At 36.3% G+C, this 16,977-nt stretch overlaps 1 protein-coding gene across 3 annotated transcripts in view; it reads right to left on the bottom strand.

Moving 5' to 3' along the window:
- Positions 1 to 16,977, bottom strand: part of Zpbp (zona pellucida binding protein) — a 102,335-nt gene that overhangs the window by 47,276 nt on the left and 38,082 nt on the right. For all 3 annotated transcript variants that reach the window (XM_029554167.1, XM_029554165.1, XM_029554166.1), the window contains 2 exons: positions 6,745 to 6,894; positions 1,831 to 2,049 (listed from right to left, as the gene is read on the bottom strand). In XM_029554167.1, the coding sequence (XP_029410027.1) occupies positions 1,831 to 2,049; positions 6,745 to 6,894 (369 nt within the window). The remainder of the gene's footprint in view (positions 1 to 1,830; positions 2,050 to 6,744; positions 6,895 to 16,977) is intronic.

Raw genomic sequence — 16,977 nt, 5'->3', positions numbered from 1 at the left:
ACATAGTGAGTTCCAGGACAGCTGGGGCTACAGGGAGACCCTGTCTCAACCTAATTAAAAATAAAAAAAGAAAATTGTAAACCAGAAGATGGAAAGACCTCCTGTGTATGTTTCTATGATCTCTTTCTCTGAATGCATGTTATTTGTATATAAAAGGCTAGTGATTTTAGTAATCTATTTTGTATCCTGCCACACACATAAAAAGAAACAAGTTGATAACAGCTTATTGCTGAAGGTATCACATACTTTGAATGCAAGAAATAGAGAAGTCAAACAGAAGGCTCCCACCCTGCTGGCTAGCTTTCAATAGTGTTCTATCACTGATGGGGAAGTAAAAGCATCAATGATCCTAACCCAGCTGTCAACTCTGTTGTCTACCTTACATCCTGCCAAACCAAATGTGCCCATTTAGAGCAACAGTGGTGCGGCTACTTCAATGGAAGTATTCTCCATGGGCTCCAAATATTTAAACACTTGACCCCCAGTTCATGGTACTGTTTGGGAAGGGTCACGGACCCTTTAGATGGTATGTCCATGATGGAGAAAGCACATCACTGAAGGTAAGTTTTGAGAGTTCAAAGCTATGTACCACTTCCAGTTTCTCTCTCTGCTTCCTGCCTGCTTGAAGCACTGAGCTTTCTGTGTCAGCCACCTCTCCCACCATGCCTTCCCACCATGATGAACTCAACCATCTGGAACCGTAAGCCAAATAAACTCTTCCTTCTATAAGTTGCACTTACAAATATGCCCACAATACACTAACACATAAACTAAAAATAATAAATAAAATATATTTTAAAAGTCTAGAAACAACCAATAAAATGAAAGAATATATTTGCATGTCATGTACCTAATAAAGATCTAGTATCAATAATATATAAAAAATTCTGACAAGTCAGAAACAAAATATCCCCACAATTTAAACAATTTAAAAAATGGTAACAGTCTTTTAAAAAAGTTAAATGATCAGTAAACAATGAAAAAATGCTCGAAATGTCACTCATCAAAAGAAATGCAAAGAAAGGCACCACACAATCACTATACTGCATACCATCTTTTTTCTCTGGTGGATTCAAATTTAATTAAAACGTTCTAAGGACTCGTGTATTCATTAAAATGATCAGGAAACAAAGGTTCATAAGGCCTCTGGATACTAAAGATGTATCCATGACCAAAAAAAAAAAAAACTACCCTGTATCTAATAAATGTGTCTCAAGCAGGGCTGATAAAAATTGTCAGTATTTTTCTAGAGAAAAGAAAAAGAAAAGTAGTATGGAAAATAAGGGGAAATTTCTTGTTCTTGCCTTTGAGGTTTCATGCCTATTTTTTCTGTTAAAATTAAATTTTAAATGTCCAAAAAATGAGAGGAAAGTGAAAGAGAAGAGGACATCCTATAAAATACATGGATGTTTATTCCTGAGATTATTGATATACAGATCAATATCCAGCCCAGTTCTTTGTTTTCCAAAACTAATGTGCCTCCACCCTACATTATTCATAACAGCATATTAAAATGAATCCCCTTCTGTTCTACAATGCCAAGCCATCTTATAAGTAAATGCTTCTACAAACTGAATCACTGCAACTACATATGGTGGATCCTAACACTAACTTTCATTCTACAGTAAATTACCACAGCAAACTTTTCATTAAGGGCATAAGTCAGTAGGATTTTATTTGGAGGGTTATTAGCATTAAGTCCAATAGAGAGCAGGAAATACACTCAGATTCATAACATTCACATTCTCAAAACCCTACCAATAATTCATATTTCATTAAAATTTATTATGTTCTCAATTTGTTTTTCTTTAAAGAATTTCAAATATTTACCTGAAAATGTGAAGAATAATTCATTTTGCAAACCAGCTCTTTGCATTTTAATACGATGGCATTCAGACTTAAGTAAGGAAACTTCACATGAAAGGTCAAGAACCAGTTTACTTAAAATCTGAAGAAGTTTCCTCTCAAAAGAAATATTATAGATACTATTGCAGGGAGCGGCATGATACCGAGCTGTGAACTGGTAATAAAAATGAGGATCACGATAAGCTACAAAAATTAAACAGAGAAAAGACAAAAGCATGATCATTTAAGCAATTCAAACATACAACTATTTTAAAGAGATGATTAGTTGGAATAATTCATATGCATATGTCATGGTTATTTGTAATAAATTTATGTTCATATTTCATGTTCTTAAAATAGCTATATTCACCTTTACTAACACCTACCTAGCAGTCACTAAGTATGAAATATTATCTCAGGTACTTTATTTTTAAATGTTTTATTTATGATGTTTTATTTTATGTGTATGAGTGTATTATCTGCATGTGTGTAAGTGCATTTGTGTTGTAAAATGCCTACCAAGGTCAGAAGAGGGTGTTAGATCCCCTGGAACTGGTGTTGGGAATGGTTGTTAACTGCTATGTGAGCTGGGAATCGAACTTGTGTCCTCTGTAAGAGCAGCCGGGGCTCTTAACTACTGAGCCATTTCTCCAGTCCCTCATCAAAGGTACTTAAAAATATTTCAGCATTTTAAAACTGGAAATATTATGCCAGGCATAGTGGTACATGCCTTTAATCCCAGCACAGAGGCAGAGACAGGTCTGTCTCTATGAGATCAAGGCCAGGCTGGTCTTCATAGCAAATTCCAGGCCAGCTGGGGCTACAGGAAGACCCATCCCCCACCACACACACATTATTATTATATCAGGCTTGAAGAAATTGAGACACAGGAATCATGTCAAATGTTCAATGCCTATGCTATCAAAGCTAAGAGTCAAACCTAATATTTTTTTTAAAGGGGGGAGGGCTGGAGAGATGGCTCAGCAGTAAGAACACTGAATGTTCTTGCAGAAGACCCGGGTTCAAATCCCAGCACCCACATGGGAGCTGAAAACTGTCCATAACTCCAGTTCCAGGGGATCTGACAGCATCTTCTGTCCTCTGCAGGCATTGTATGGCACGGGTGCACTTACTTATATTCAGGCAATACACACATACACATAAAAATAATAAATAAAATATTTTTTAAAAGAGTCAAACCTAAGGAAAATGGTCTCGCTACACTTGTGGTTCAAACTTGGGCATCACACTGACTGGTCACAATTTAAATATAAAATTTTAGAAAAATTGTACTGCTCTATATTCAAATATTAAATCTTAGAAGAAACTGCAGTAATGTTATTACCAAAAATGGTTTCCAAAGTATGTTTTTAATAAATTGGTAATTCGTTTTACTGAATTATAATATTTTACAGATCTCAAAATCTCACTGGAAAGGGACAAGAAACGTAAAAATGAAAATAAATTCATAACAATACCAAAATCAAAATGTCATCTTATGAGACAAGGAGTGCAGTGCCACTTCCGTCAGCCATGGCACCCTCCCACCTGCCCCTGGCTTACATTCTAAGGAAGAACTCCCCACTCACACTGAAGGGAATATTTTCACTACCTATTTTCATACATGTACATTAAGATTAAAATTAAGTACTTTTGATACTGTCAAACTTTGTATTTATGGTAGGGAAGAGACAGCTTCTAATCACTAAGGAAAATTCCATCAGTATCATCTGTGAATAGGAATGAAAAAACCAAAGGTTCTCCTTTGAGATGCAGCTACTATGAAAATCAGTATGAAAGATTCTAAAAAATTAAAAATAGAACTATCATAATCAAGCTTTTCTCCATCATATCCATACCTACTGTTATAGTATTCATAGTGGGTAAGAAATGGAACCAGGCTCTATATCCATCAAAAGATAAACAGATAAAGGAAATATGGTACACAATGGAATTTTATTTAGTCACAAAGAAAAATACAACCATGGAATTTATAGAAAAATAGATGAATCTGTAAGTTATTATATTAAATGAGGTTACCCAAACTCAAAGGCAAATGCATTCTCTGTCTTACATGAGGAGCCTAGATAGATAGATAGATAGATTAGATGGATAGATAGATAGATAGATAGATAGATAAATAGATAGATAGATATTATATATAGATATATATTTATATATGTCAATAGTTATAGGTCATGAAACTAGAAAGGTGACCATGAATGGGGAAGAAAGAGGTCTTTAGGGAGAAAGGAAGGAAAAGAAAGAGTATGGTGGTTAGTTCTGCCAACTTGACCAATACTCAAGACACCAGGGAAGAGGGAACTTCAATTGAGAAGTTTCCTCCCTCAAACTGCTCTTTTATTAATTGATGATTGATGGAAGAGAGCCCTAGGCAAGTGGTACTAGCCCACTGTTAGTGGTACTAGCCCTACGCAAGTAGGACTGGGTATCTGAGCAGGCCAGGGTAAGCCAGCCAGTAGGCAGCATTCCTCCATTGGCTCTGCTTCAGTTCCTGCTGCAGCTTCCCTTGATGACAGACTATAGCCTGTAAGCCACATCAAGCCCTTCCTTCCCCAATGCTTTGAGTCAGCAAAAAAAAAAAGCAAACCAGAACAGAGGGTATAAAATACATGTGACACGAAGGTAGGGGATGGAAAGTAGAGAAGGAATAGGGGAGGGTGAGCAACACAAACAAAGCATGTATGAAAAATGCAAACACAGCTCACTACTGTCTATGCTAATTGAAAAAGGAGAAAGAGAATAAATAAATAACTTTATATAATAGTGATATGAGAATCTGGCCAGTTTCAGTCAAATAGACTATGAAATTAAAAAATATACATTTAGTAGCTTTTTTGTTTAATAAAAAACTGTATTATGCCAGGCATAGTGCACACCTTTAATCCCAGCACTCAGGAGGCGGATACAGGATGATCTCTGTGAGATCGAGGCCAGTCTGGTCTACGTAGGGAGCTCCAGGTCAGCTGAGGCTACAGGGAGACTTTGTCTTAAAAAATAATAATAACTGCATTACTATACAAAGCACTATACACACCTACATATCAAGAGATTTAGAGAGTTGGATACTCCCAAGGCAGGGACCATCTCCAACACAGGCAGGACATAAGCATTTCGCATTCTAGCCCTAGTTACTGATTATACTACATAAATAGGTACTCTGTTGATGCTTAATAATTGAACATAAAAGGCAACATTGCCTGGTACATACTAAGTACTCAGTGATATTTACTATGATTATCATTTTTATAAACCAGTACTCTTTAGGCACTTACAGCTTTGTAACTTATGTGAATATGCTTTGAAAATGAATGTTGAAGTCTGTGATCAGCTGTTATATAACAATATGAGATAACTACCATGTAACAAAAATTGAAACTTAACTACTTGAAAGATCTAAAAAAATTACATGCCTAATAAAATTAATGTAATTTATCATAAATATATCTCCTTCTTAGATATATAGAACAGAATTCTTTGAGTAAGCAAGAAAATTGTCAGGAAACCATTAAAAATCGAACATTTGTTCAGCATCTTGACTGTAAAAACAATGTCATTTATGTTTCATTATTACTTTAGAGATGTAACACATTTCAATACTGGATACTATAAATACAAAAGTGTTCCTAGGATAAAATCAAGATATATCCTTTCTTTGATCTTTTTATTTCCCTTTTATAACAACCCTTGTGGCTTGGGGGCACACATCTACAATTCTAGTACTTGAGATGCTGAGGAAAAAGAATTACTGTGACTCAGGACCCATGTGGGCCAGGGTGAAACCCTGTCTCATAGCAAGGCCTTCGTGAATAAACTAGGTCAACCTACTTAATTCAGGATGGTGATGCCTAATCTTTATCATCAACGTCACCAAATTTTTAATAACAGGAGACACACCCCTGGGGTGCCTATGAGAATGTTTCCAGGAAGGTTTAATGGAGGAAGAAAGACCTACCCTGAATGTGGGTGGCATCATCTCATGGACTGGGATCCCTGACTGGACACACACAAAAAAAAAAAAGAGAAAGAGAAAGAGAAAGAGAGAGAGAAAGGAGAAAGAATTTTAAAAAGAGAAGAATGGGCACAAGAACTCATCCCTTATCTTCCTGAATTATGTTCGCAGCACCATCCCCTCCTGCCATAATGGATTGCACCCCTTCTTAAACTACTAGCCAGAGAATCCTCTGCCTTTAAGTTGCTTCTCAGGTGTTTCTCCAGCAACAAGAAAAGTAACTAAAACAAAGGTGCTTAGTCACAATGGCTAAGTCTCTTTCACCATGTGGGGTGTATATTCACAGGCTCTGAAGAAAGGATGAAGACCTCTTTGTCTGCCATTTTTCTCCTACACCCGGGTCTCACTGTGTTCATTCAACTTGTAACTGTGCTTTAGATTACCCTTTTTGTTATGTCATATCAAATCAACCTTCTCAATTTTATTCAATAGAATAAACTACATCAAAACACATTTACAGAGGTACTTCCTGATCCTGATGTAGACAATGCATATGAACCAGCTACCATGACACTCAGAATTTAAAAGCAGTTCAAACTATGTCTCGTTATCATCATGGTAATTTGAAAACATGATTTTTTACACTGCTGGTTGAATTCATGGACTTAGAAGTCAGCATATCCCTGAAGAAAGCAGCTATGCCTTGTTAACTATTCTGTCTCCTTACTGTTCATATAGACAGCATAATATATGTGGATGGTCTTTCTAAAATTGGAATACTAAAAACAACAAAATTCTTTTTGTAAAAATTCTTTCAAAATATTTAAATTTAAAACTCTAAGTCTTTTAAAAACAATCCTATTATAATGTTTAAATATTGTAGCAACATTAAGAAATGTTAAAACACAATTCTATTCACTTCTTACCATAAACAATGTATTTCAGTTGAAGATTTTTAACAACTTCTTCCACCGTAGGTCTGTACTCCAGGAAACATGTATAGACTCCACTCATGCTCTCCTCAAAGTTCTGAAATATGAGGCTTCCTGTGGATGTCACTTGTGCAGTGCTGTTTTCTAATAAGGCCATAACATACAGCTTAAATCACAATACAGACACAAAATACCAAAACATTTTAAGCAATCTAAAGCCATCCAAATTTGTGTACACTGTCACTGAAAGGAGTTGGCAGAGCTAATCATTGCATTTGGTGCCTGTATAAGTACAGCAAGGATGACCTCCTTAGAGTGACATTTCACCAAAGACAGTTCTTCATTGTGGGACTGCCTAACTGGTAAGAGACTAAGAATGACATGTATACACAAGTGTTCCTTGCATTGTAAGAGATGCTATCTGAAATACAGTACATATACACATATATAAATATACTTGTGCAATGTGTATATATACACATCATATATAATATGTGTATACAAATTATATATTTTCTATAGTACATATATTTACATATTATATAAAAACATTTATATATTTAATGAATTATAACTTCAGTAAGCTTATAATCTGCCATGAAATAGACCAAACAGTATACCTAGAACAAAGGCTACTACAGTAGAATCATCAACAGTGAAAACTTCTTGTTACTATACAGAATGGGTTGTAAAATAAAAGTTGGTTTCTAACACTGGGAGTTACAAAAAGATAAAAACACATTAGAAAGTGAGATCATCAGGCTTGCTCAAGGTCAACCAACCACAGAGTTGAGGTGTTGGGAGTTAAAATGGAAAGTAAGATCCCAACATGCTTTTGTAACTATCACGCTGGAAGAAAATTATGCTGTCGAATGGAAAGTAAATCTGTCACTGAGACATTAAGATATGGGTTTGAGGGCTCTATCCTCTCTCACAAAGTGAGACTTCATCTTCTGAAGTCCAGTTCATTTATTTGTGCAATGAAGAATGAAAACAGGTGATTCCCTAACTCACACGGCTGCTCAGTAAAGCAAATATAACAAATCATTAAGCAGACAGATTAACATTCTAAAAGTTCATAGCTAAGGTTTTGTATCACTAAAATTTTAAATACTAAATTTTGTACTTAATAATTTAATACTCTATTCATTAGAATTGAAATCATTATTTCAGGAAATGACTATACATTTTTCTATTTTTAAGTACATGATTTAATACTTATACATTTTAAAAGATAGTTCCTCAGACTAAGGCAAAAGACCAGAGTGTTCTTAGCACTGACATTTTCATTATTAATTTGTTTTAAAAATATTTATTGAGCTTCTAGTACACACAAAGGCCTGCTTCATCTATTGAAGGAGAAATGAATAGACAGATATACCCACTCCAAGGAATTTACATAGAGAATTATGCCTTGGGCTCTCTCATTTCTATATCCTGGATGAAGCTGAAAAATGTGATATAAATTTAGAATGCATTGTAATGCTTATTTCTTCACAAATATCTTCTGATAAAAGATTACATATTTATCTTAAGATGTTATTTTCTAAAAAGTAATAATTGGTAACTGGTTACTATACATTTCAGAAAAAAAGCACTTTATAGTATCACAATTTTAAAATTTAATGAAATTTGAGAATTATCCTGTCATCAATGAAGCTATATATACCTTGATAATAACTTTCAATGAAATTTTCCTACACCAACAGTATCAAAAAATGTATCATACACATATACATGTACTATATTTGGCACAGATAATATCATATAGTATAAGAACACATATAACAAAAGATATTCACGAGTCACCCAGTGAGGTTCATTACCCTGCAGCCTGACTAGCTCCATTCTTCTTCCTCCCACTGTTTCCAATTCCAGCCTTGGACTTAAGCCCATACCTGCTCTTTTTGCCTCAGATCTCTGGACTAGCCTCTTAACTCAGACCCTGTGCACTGCATCCTGATCCCCTGAACCCAGACCCATTCTTCAACTTCAGGGCCCACACCTACTTCTGCCTAGTTAGTAAGACCCTCCCCAGGCTGTCCCCATTCCCTGTCTTGCCTGTAGGACCCTCCTGATCTGCCTGCCAGACCTGCATACTACCCTAGTAAATCAAACACCTCCTACTGTGGCTTTACTCCCCTGAACCCTGACCAGCTCCATTCTCTCTGGCCCCTTTCCAGCCTTGGCCAACTCCTATACTTCCTGCCTCAGATCTCTGTACTAGCCTCCTAATCCAGACTCTGACCACTGAAGCTTTATTCCCCTGCACCCTGAACAGCTCCATTCTCTTGAAACAAAATGCTGTCTTCCTTTCTCCCTTTCAGCCTAGGGCCCAGGCCCTCAATTACACTTCCTGACTGAGAACTCTAGACTAGCCTCCTAATCCAGATCCTGCCTAGTGCATCCTGATCCTGTGCACCCAGACTAGCTGCATTCTCTGGCTTCAGGGACCACACCTATTCAGCCTAGCTAGTTAGACCCTCCCCTCACTGACTCCACCAAAGCATTAGCTCTAGGAACCCATCCTGATCTTCCTGCCTGAGACCTCCTCACTAGCCTGCCAGAACTGAGCCACTGGACCCCCATAGCCTTAAACTCCCTTCACCTCACTAGAGAGAACTGTGCCAATCCTATCCCACCAATAAAAATCAAAAGTAAGAACCTGAAGCAAAAGCCAAATGGGTATTCCCCCCTTAGCAAAAAGCAACCAAGTTACAGCAACAATATAAACAGAACCAAACTTCAACTAAACAAATGCAGACTAGAATTTCGTATCAGACACACAACCAACAAAAGAAATCCATATGCCCAAATGACAACTCAGGAAACACAAATAGTATGAAACACCAAGAGAATATGTTCCTCCCCCACCCCCCCCAAAAAATAAAACATCAGTCCTACAGAAGTATACTACAATGAGAACTACCCAGGGGAAACCCAGGACATAGAATTTAAAAGAACAATCATAAACATGATCAAAGAAGTTAAAGAACACACAAACAACTCAAAGAATTCAAAGAAGCTAGGAAGAAATTCCTGACTGAAGCTAAAGAAAATACAAATACATGTTTGAATGAAATGACAAAAACAATTCAGGACAAGAAAAGTGAATTTACAAAACATAAGCCGAAATGAAGATAGAATTGAAAAATCCAGCAAGCCAACTTGAAATGGCAGGAGAAAGCCTCACAAGCAGAATGAATGAAATGGAAAACAGAATAGATGACAAAGTTGAAGAACTGGACTGCTCAAACAAAGAATATGATAAAGCTTAGAAAAACAATAGAATGGAATATGCAAGAAATGTGGGACACCATGAAAAGATCAAATCTACCACATCATAGACATAGAGAAAGGATAAGAATCTCAGGTCAATGGCATCAACCAGATCTTCAACAGGGTTACAGATGAAAACTTCCCCAAATTAAGGAAAGATATACCAATACAGGTACATGAAGCAAATAGAAAACAAACTAGACAGGACCAGAACAGAAGCTCCTCATGGCGCACCACAGTAAAAAACACTAAATGTACATAACAAAGAGAGGGTACTGAAAACTGCTAGAAAAAAACAATAAGTTACATATAATGGGAAACCCATCAGAATTAAAACTATCTTTTCAGTGCAAACTATGAAAGCCAGAAGAGCCTGGACCAAAGTATTCTTGGTACAAAATGACCATGGATGCCAATCCAGAATACTTTACCCAGCAAAACTGTCTATTATAAATGAAAGAGAAAGAAACATTTTCCATTTTCCATGACATGAATAGAATGAAAGAATTCATGTCCACCAAACCAAACCTACAGACTACTCGAAGCAATTAAAAGGACTGAAGGCAGGAGTGACTATACCTAAGAGGTTACAGGAAGAAAACAAATGAAGGTATAATTACAGAAACACAAAATAGGACCAAGAACAAAAACAAATTAAAATGACAGTAACTAATACATATATTTCAATAGTAACTCTAAATGTCAATGGCCTCCTCTTGCCAGTTAAAAGACAAAGCCTAGTGAAATGGATTAAGAAACAAAATCCATCTATTTGCTGTCTATGGGATAACCAACAACTATCTAATTGTACTTAAATGTTCCCTCTCAATGGGAGGGAACTCATGTGTAGCACTGTAAACACAGTCATATACACATGGCTGGAGAGGTCATAGATCTTACAGAAAACCCTAAGTCTTTCACATCCCTAGATAAACATAATTTCTTACTATATGCTAAATATAGATTATTTTATTTACAGACAAGTACACCAACCATCATTCAACAAAGAAGCTTCTTTTACAACAGATAGAGGCTAGTACAGAGTTTGTGTTTACCACAGCTGGTAACACAAGGAGAATCAGTGTCTGTGAGGTACCCAACCCTAAATGACACATCTACAATGAAACCTCTACACTTAAGGCTCACTGAATAAGTAGAACAGTAGAACAAGGGCTAGAGAAAATGCTAATGCATCTCTCAACTCTCAACAACAAAGCTTCCTCATAGAACAGAGGGTGATGAACCCAAAGGACATAAATGGACAATTGTAGAAAATAAGAATCTGCAGAACATGATCACAGTACAGGATTCTTATATTAAACTCCACCCACCCAGGGTTCAGAAACCATTGTGGAAGATGGGGTAGAAAGATTTTTAAGAGCCAGGGGATAAGGTACACGACCAGAAGAAAACAGAGACTTACAGGCTCCTAGGAATTTGCTCATACAATTTTATAGCAATGATACCAGCATCCATAAGACCCATGCAAATTCAATCACACTAAAACCCAGCAAAAAAACTGGGGAAATGGACAGCAGGCCCCAACCTTAGTTGAAGAACTATTGACAGCTAATTACTGCTGGGTGGAAAGAGTTGATATTCTTTAAGGGTGAGATTCTAGATAGGCAGACTAGACCCCAGTGAATGAACTTGCACTGAAGGACATTTGGTTACACAAACATGACTCGATAGACCTTAACATATATGATAGAATGCATGAAAACTGGGGCGGGGGAGGGCTATTGAGGGGTACAGATGGAGGATGAAGTACAAAGATGATTAAGATTTTTTGCATGAAATCCACAAAAATTCAATAAAATTATACATTTAAAAAAGAAATGGATTAATTTCCAAATTCATGGGCCCCACCAAAACTAAAGAAGAAATCCACAGCCTAACAGACCCAGAGCACATGAGGCAATCAAAACAGTAATGCAAAGCCTCCTGACTAAAGCAGCTAAGGCTTGGTGGACTCACAGCAGAATTCTACCAGACATTCAAAGAAGATCTACACCCAATACTGCTTAAATTATTCGAAAAAAACAGAGACAGAGGGAGAACCTCCAAACTCCTTCTAGGAAGCCAGTATCACTTTAATACCAAAAGCATATAAAGACACAAGAAAAATGAAAACTATAGGCCCATATCCTTAATGAACAGAGATGCAAAGATTCTGAACAAAATCTTTGTCTATATAAACCACATATAGACACACATCAAAAGATCATCTACCATGATCAAGTTGGCTATATTACTGAGATGCAGGGGTGGTTCAATATACACAAGTTAATAAATGTAATAAAACACAAAAATGCGCTTAATGACAAAAGTCACATGGTCATCTCAATAGATGCAGAAAAGGTCTTTGACAAAATCCAATATACATTTATGTTAAAAGTCCTGGAGGTAATTAGACAAGAGGGAACATATCTCAACATAAGTAAAGCTATATACAACAAATCCACTGCCAATATCATTCTAAATGGAGGAAAACTGGAATCATTCCCATTAAAATCAGGAGCCAGACAAGGCTGTCCACAATCTCCACTCCTTTTAATACAGTCTTTGAACTCATGCTGGAGAGATAAGACAAGAGAAGGAAATTAGAGGGCCACTAATTGGAAAAGAAGGCATCAAGTTATCCCTATTTGCAGATATGATATTATACATAAGAGATCCCAAAAATTCCACCAGAAAACTGCTAGTAATGATTAACACTTTCAGCAAAGTGGCAGGTTACAATATCCATCTACAAAATGTAATAGCCTATCTATAGACCAATAACAAGCAATCAAAGAAAGAGTTCAAAAATATCTAGGGATAAACCTCTTTGAAAACATTAAATGTGTCTATAATGAAAAATTTAAATCTTTGAAGAAGGAGATTGAAGAAGACACCAGGAAATGTAAAGACCGCTTGTGCTCATGGATTGTAAATTAGTATTGTGAAAATAACCATCTACAAAAAGCAATTCACAGAGTCAATACAATGACAATCAAAATCCCCATGTCATACCTCACAGTACTAGAAATAAGTACCCTAAAATTCATATGGGATCACAAAAAAGACCCCAGATAGTCAAAACAACATTGAACAAGAAGAGCAATGCAGTGGGGATCACCATACCAGATCTCAAACAATATTACAGAGATATACTCATAAAAACAGCACTGTACTAGCATAAAAACAGACAAGCAGATCAACAGAACATAACAGAAGACCCAGACATGATTATATGCAATTTCAGCCTCCTGATATTTGACAAAGGTGCCAAGAATACACATTGGAGGAAAGACAACATCTTCAACGAATGGTGCTGGCAAAATTGGATCTCCATCCATAGAAGGATGAAATTGGACCCTTATCTTTCACCTTGCACAAAAGTCAGCTTCAAATGCATCAAAGACCTCAGTGTGAAACTGAAACTCTGAAACTATAGCAGGACTCTACAAGATATAAGTGTAAGAAAAAACTTTCTAAATCAGACATCAGTTGCTTGGGAATTAAAGTCAACAATCAACAAGTGGGACTTCATTAAAGTAAAAAGCTTCTGTACAGGAAAAAAGTGAAGAAGAAATAGAATGAGTGGAAAAAAATCTTCACCAGCTGCACATCTGACAGAGGATTAATATTCAGAATATACAAAGAACTCAAAAAACAAAAAAGCAAACAATCCAATAAAAAGATGAGATAATGACCTGAAACAGAGAGTTCTCAAATGAAGAAAAAAAGGTGGTTAAGAAACACCTCAAAAAGTGTTCAAACATTCTTAGTAATTAGGTAAATGCAAATCAAAACCAATTTATTTATTTATTTATTTATTTATTTATTTATTTATTTATTTATTGGACAGGGTCTCCCTAGTTCCAGTCCACCTGGGAGTCACTATGTGGACCAGGCTAGTGGCAATCTCGCAGAGATCTACCTTCCTCTGGCTCCCAGCACCTGGGATTAAAGGCACACGTCACCACACCAAGTCTGGTGCCACTTGAAGATTCATCTTACCTCAGTCACACTAGCTAAGATCAAGAGAACAAAAGACACAAAATGCTGGCAAGGATGTTGAGAAATGATCATTCATTTCTGGTATGATCATTCACTGCTGGTAGGATTGCAAATTCATGCAACCACTATGGAAAACACTATGGAGAACTCTTTAAAATCTAAAAATGAATCTACTGTATGATCTGATTATACAGTATCTTGAATATATCCAAAGGACTCATCCTACTGTAGAGATACTTGTACATCCATTTTTGTTGCTGCTTTTTTCACGACAGCTAAGAAATGGAAAAAACCTAAATGTCCCTCAACTGATGAACCAATTAGGAAAATGTGGTGCATTTACACAATGGAGTGCTATGCAGTGGTAAAGAAGGATGAAATCATAAAAGTTCCAGGTAAACTGATGGAACTAGAAACTGTTATACTAAGTGAAATAAACATACTCAGAAAAACAAGTGACATATGTTCTCTCTCGTTTGTGAATCTTAGCACCAAATCCTTACATGTGAGTATATTTCCTGATGTAACTGCAGAAGCCAGGGAAATGGAAAGGAACCATGGAAGTAAAGTGAAAGAAAGAGCCCAAGAGAGAGGGATAGTAGGAAATAGATATTACCAGGGGGTGGAGAATTGGAATATTCAACTGGAAAGGGAGGAGGAAAGGATATATAAGGAACCATGGGGGTAAAAGGGAAGGAAGAGCTCAAAGAGAGCGGGGATAATAGGAGACAGGTATTATCAAGAGAAAATGGGGGTACTTTAACTGGGGATGGAAGAGGGAGGGTAGATGGAGTGGAGAGAAAGGCGGGAAGTATAAATAAAACCTCGGTAGTATGAAAAATGAAAGGAAAATGTATTAGTTCAAAAATCCACTGAAAAATACACATACAATATCTGTATATGAGTGCATGTGTATACCTGATGGCTATATAATAAGAAACACAGTGCCAGATAGGAAAAACCTCCCTTTGGGTTGAGGGTCAGGGTAGTCCAAGAGACTCCCAAAATAACATAGGCTATAGCCACAGCCTTTGATTACCTCCCAGAATTTGAAAGTAAGACCCTACTGTTGAAGATAGGACATACTTTAGACACAGAACTTTGAGCAATGGAACTGGAACTGACATGGAAGCCTCCTACCTGAAGACTAGTCTCAAAGTTCGTGAGGATACTATGCAAGCTGCTATGGGGAAAAAAATCAATCAAAGGTCCAACGCCAGTTTTAAAGCCTAACAATCACAACAATGACTGGCCCAACAAACTATACAGATGCAACAGTGACACTTTTATTTTGGGGATAATCAATAACTATCTAATTGGACTTAAAGCCCTCTCAATGGAAGGGAACTCATGGGTGGCACTATAAACATACCCAAATACACATAGTTAGAGAGTCATAGATCCTAGAGAAAAATCTCACCTCTGTCATATCCCTAGAAAAATGTAATTTCTTACTGCCTGCTAAATATGGATCCTTATATTTATAGACAAGTATTCTAGTCACCATTCAATAAAGAAGCTTCTTTTTGCAACAGATGGAGACTATTACAGAGTTCTACAACTGCTCTCACACCTAGAATATATGTCTGAGAGACACATCTACAATCATAACTCTATACCCAAAGCTCACAGATCATAACAGATAAGGGGTACAGAGAACACTAATGCATCTCTCAACTCTCACCAGTAAAGCTTTCTCGTTCAACAGAATGTGATGCACACAGAAGGCCACAACTGGCAAAAGTACAGAGAATAAGAGACTGAAGAGTACATGTCCCTGGATATGACTCCTATATTAAACCTCCCCTACCCAGAACTCGGAGATCATTGTGGAAGATGGGGCAGAAAGATTAAGAGCCAAGGATTGGTACATGATCATAAAGAAACAGTCTTCCAGGCCTCTGGGAACTTGCTTATATGACCTTAAAGCAATGGTGACACCATGCACAAGACCCATGCAACCTCATCAGACAAAAACCCAGCATAGAACTAGAAAAAAGGGGCAGCAGACACCAAACTTAGCTGAGGAATTATTGGCAGCTGATTACTGCTGAATTAGGGAAAACTGATCTTTAAGGGATTGGCTCTAGACAGGTTGACTAGACTCCAGGGGATGAACTAGCACCCACAGACATTTCAGTACAGAAACTTGACTCCATAGGCCTTAATATATATGACAGAATGCATGAAATCCAGTGGGGGACTATGGGAGTGTGAATGGTGGGATCTAAATATTATTAAGATGTTATGTATGAAATGCACAAAAATTCAATAAAAATATACATTGAGAAAAAAGATATTCAGTAACCAACTTTTGTTTTATATACTATTCTGAATAGTATATACAGAAAAAGAAATCTTCACTGTTAATGATTACATTGTAGTAGCCTTGGTTCTAGGCATTTAATATGATCTATGTCATATGCAGATTGAAAGCTTATTGAACTTATAATTCATTAAAATACATAAATAGTATTTATTGTATATATGAATATATACTTTATAAATATAAACTTTGTATATGTGTGCATATACAAAATGCATATATATGTGTGTGTATGTATTTGTGTGTGTATTTTATATACACATATATACTATATCTTTGATAGTATGTCTTTCAATGTAAGAAACATATGATTTAGTGTTAAATATGAAAGCCAGAAATTTGAGCATCATGCAATCTATAATAAAGTGTCCCTGTGGCTACTTTTATGTTTTAAAATATTTTCAAAGCACATTTTGAAAACGTATCACAGAATTACATACACAATGTAAGAACTAATTCTACAATATCACTTGTCAGTGATCATTCATGGATCCTAAGTCTAAATGGAAATTCATAAAGCCAAGGGCTATGTAGTTGGAACAGATAAATAAGGTAAGAATTAAGAATTAAGAATTCATGCAACAACAGACATTCAGTAAATAACCATTTCATTAAAA

Source organism: Nannospalax galili, unplaced genomic scaffold (genome assembly GCF_000622305.1).
Source record: "Nannospalax galili isolate Female #2095 unplaced genomic scaffold, S.galili_v1.0 scaffold304, whole genome shotgun sequence".
NCBI classification, from domain to species: domain Eukaryota; kingdom Metazoa; phylum Chordata; class Mammalia; order Rodentia; family Spalacidae; genus Nannospalax; species Nannospalax galili.
The sequence above is the reverse complement of the archived record's forward strand: the minus strand, read 5'-3'. Positions and strand labels throughout refer to the sequence as shown.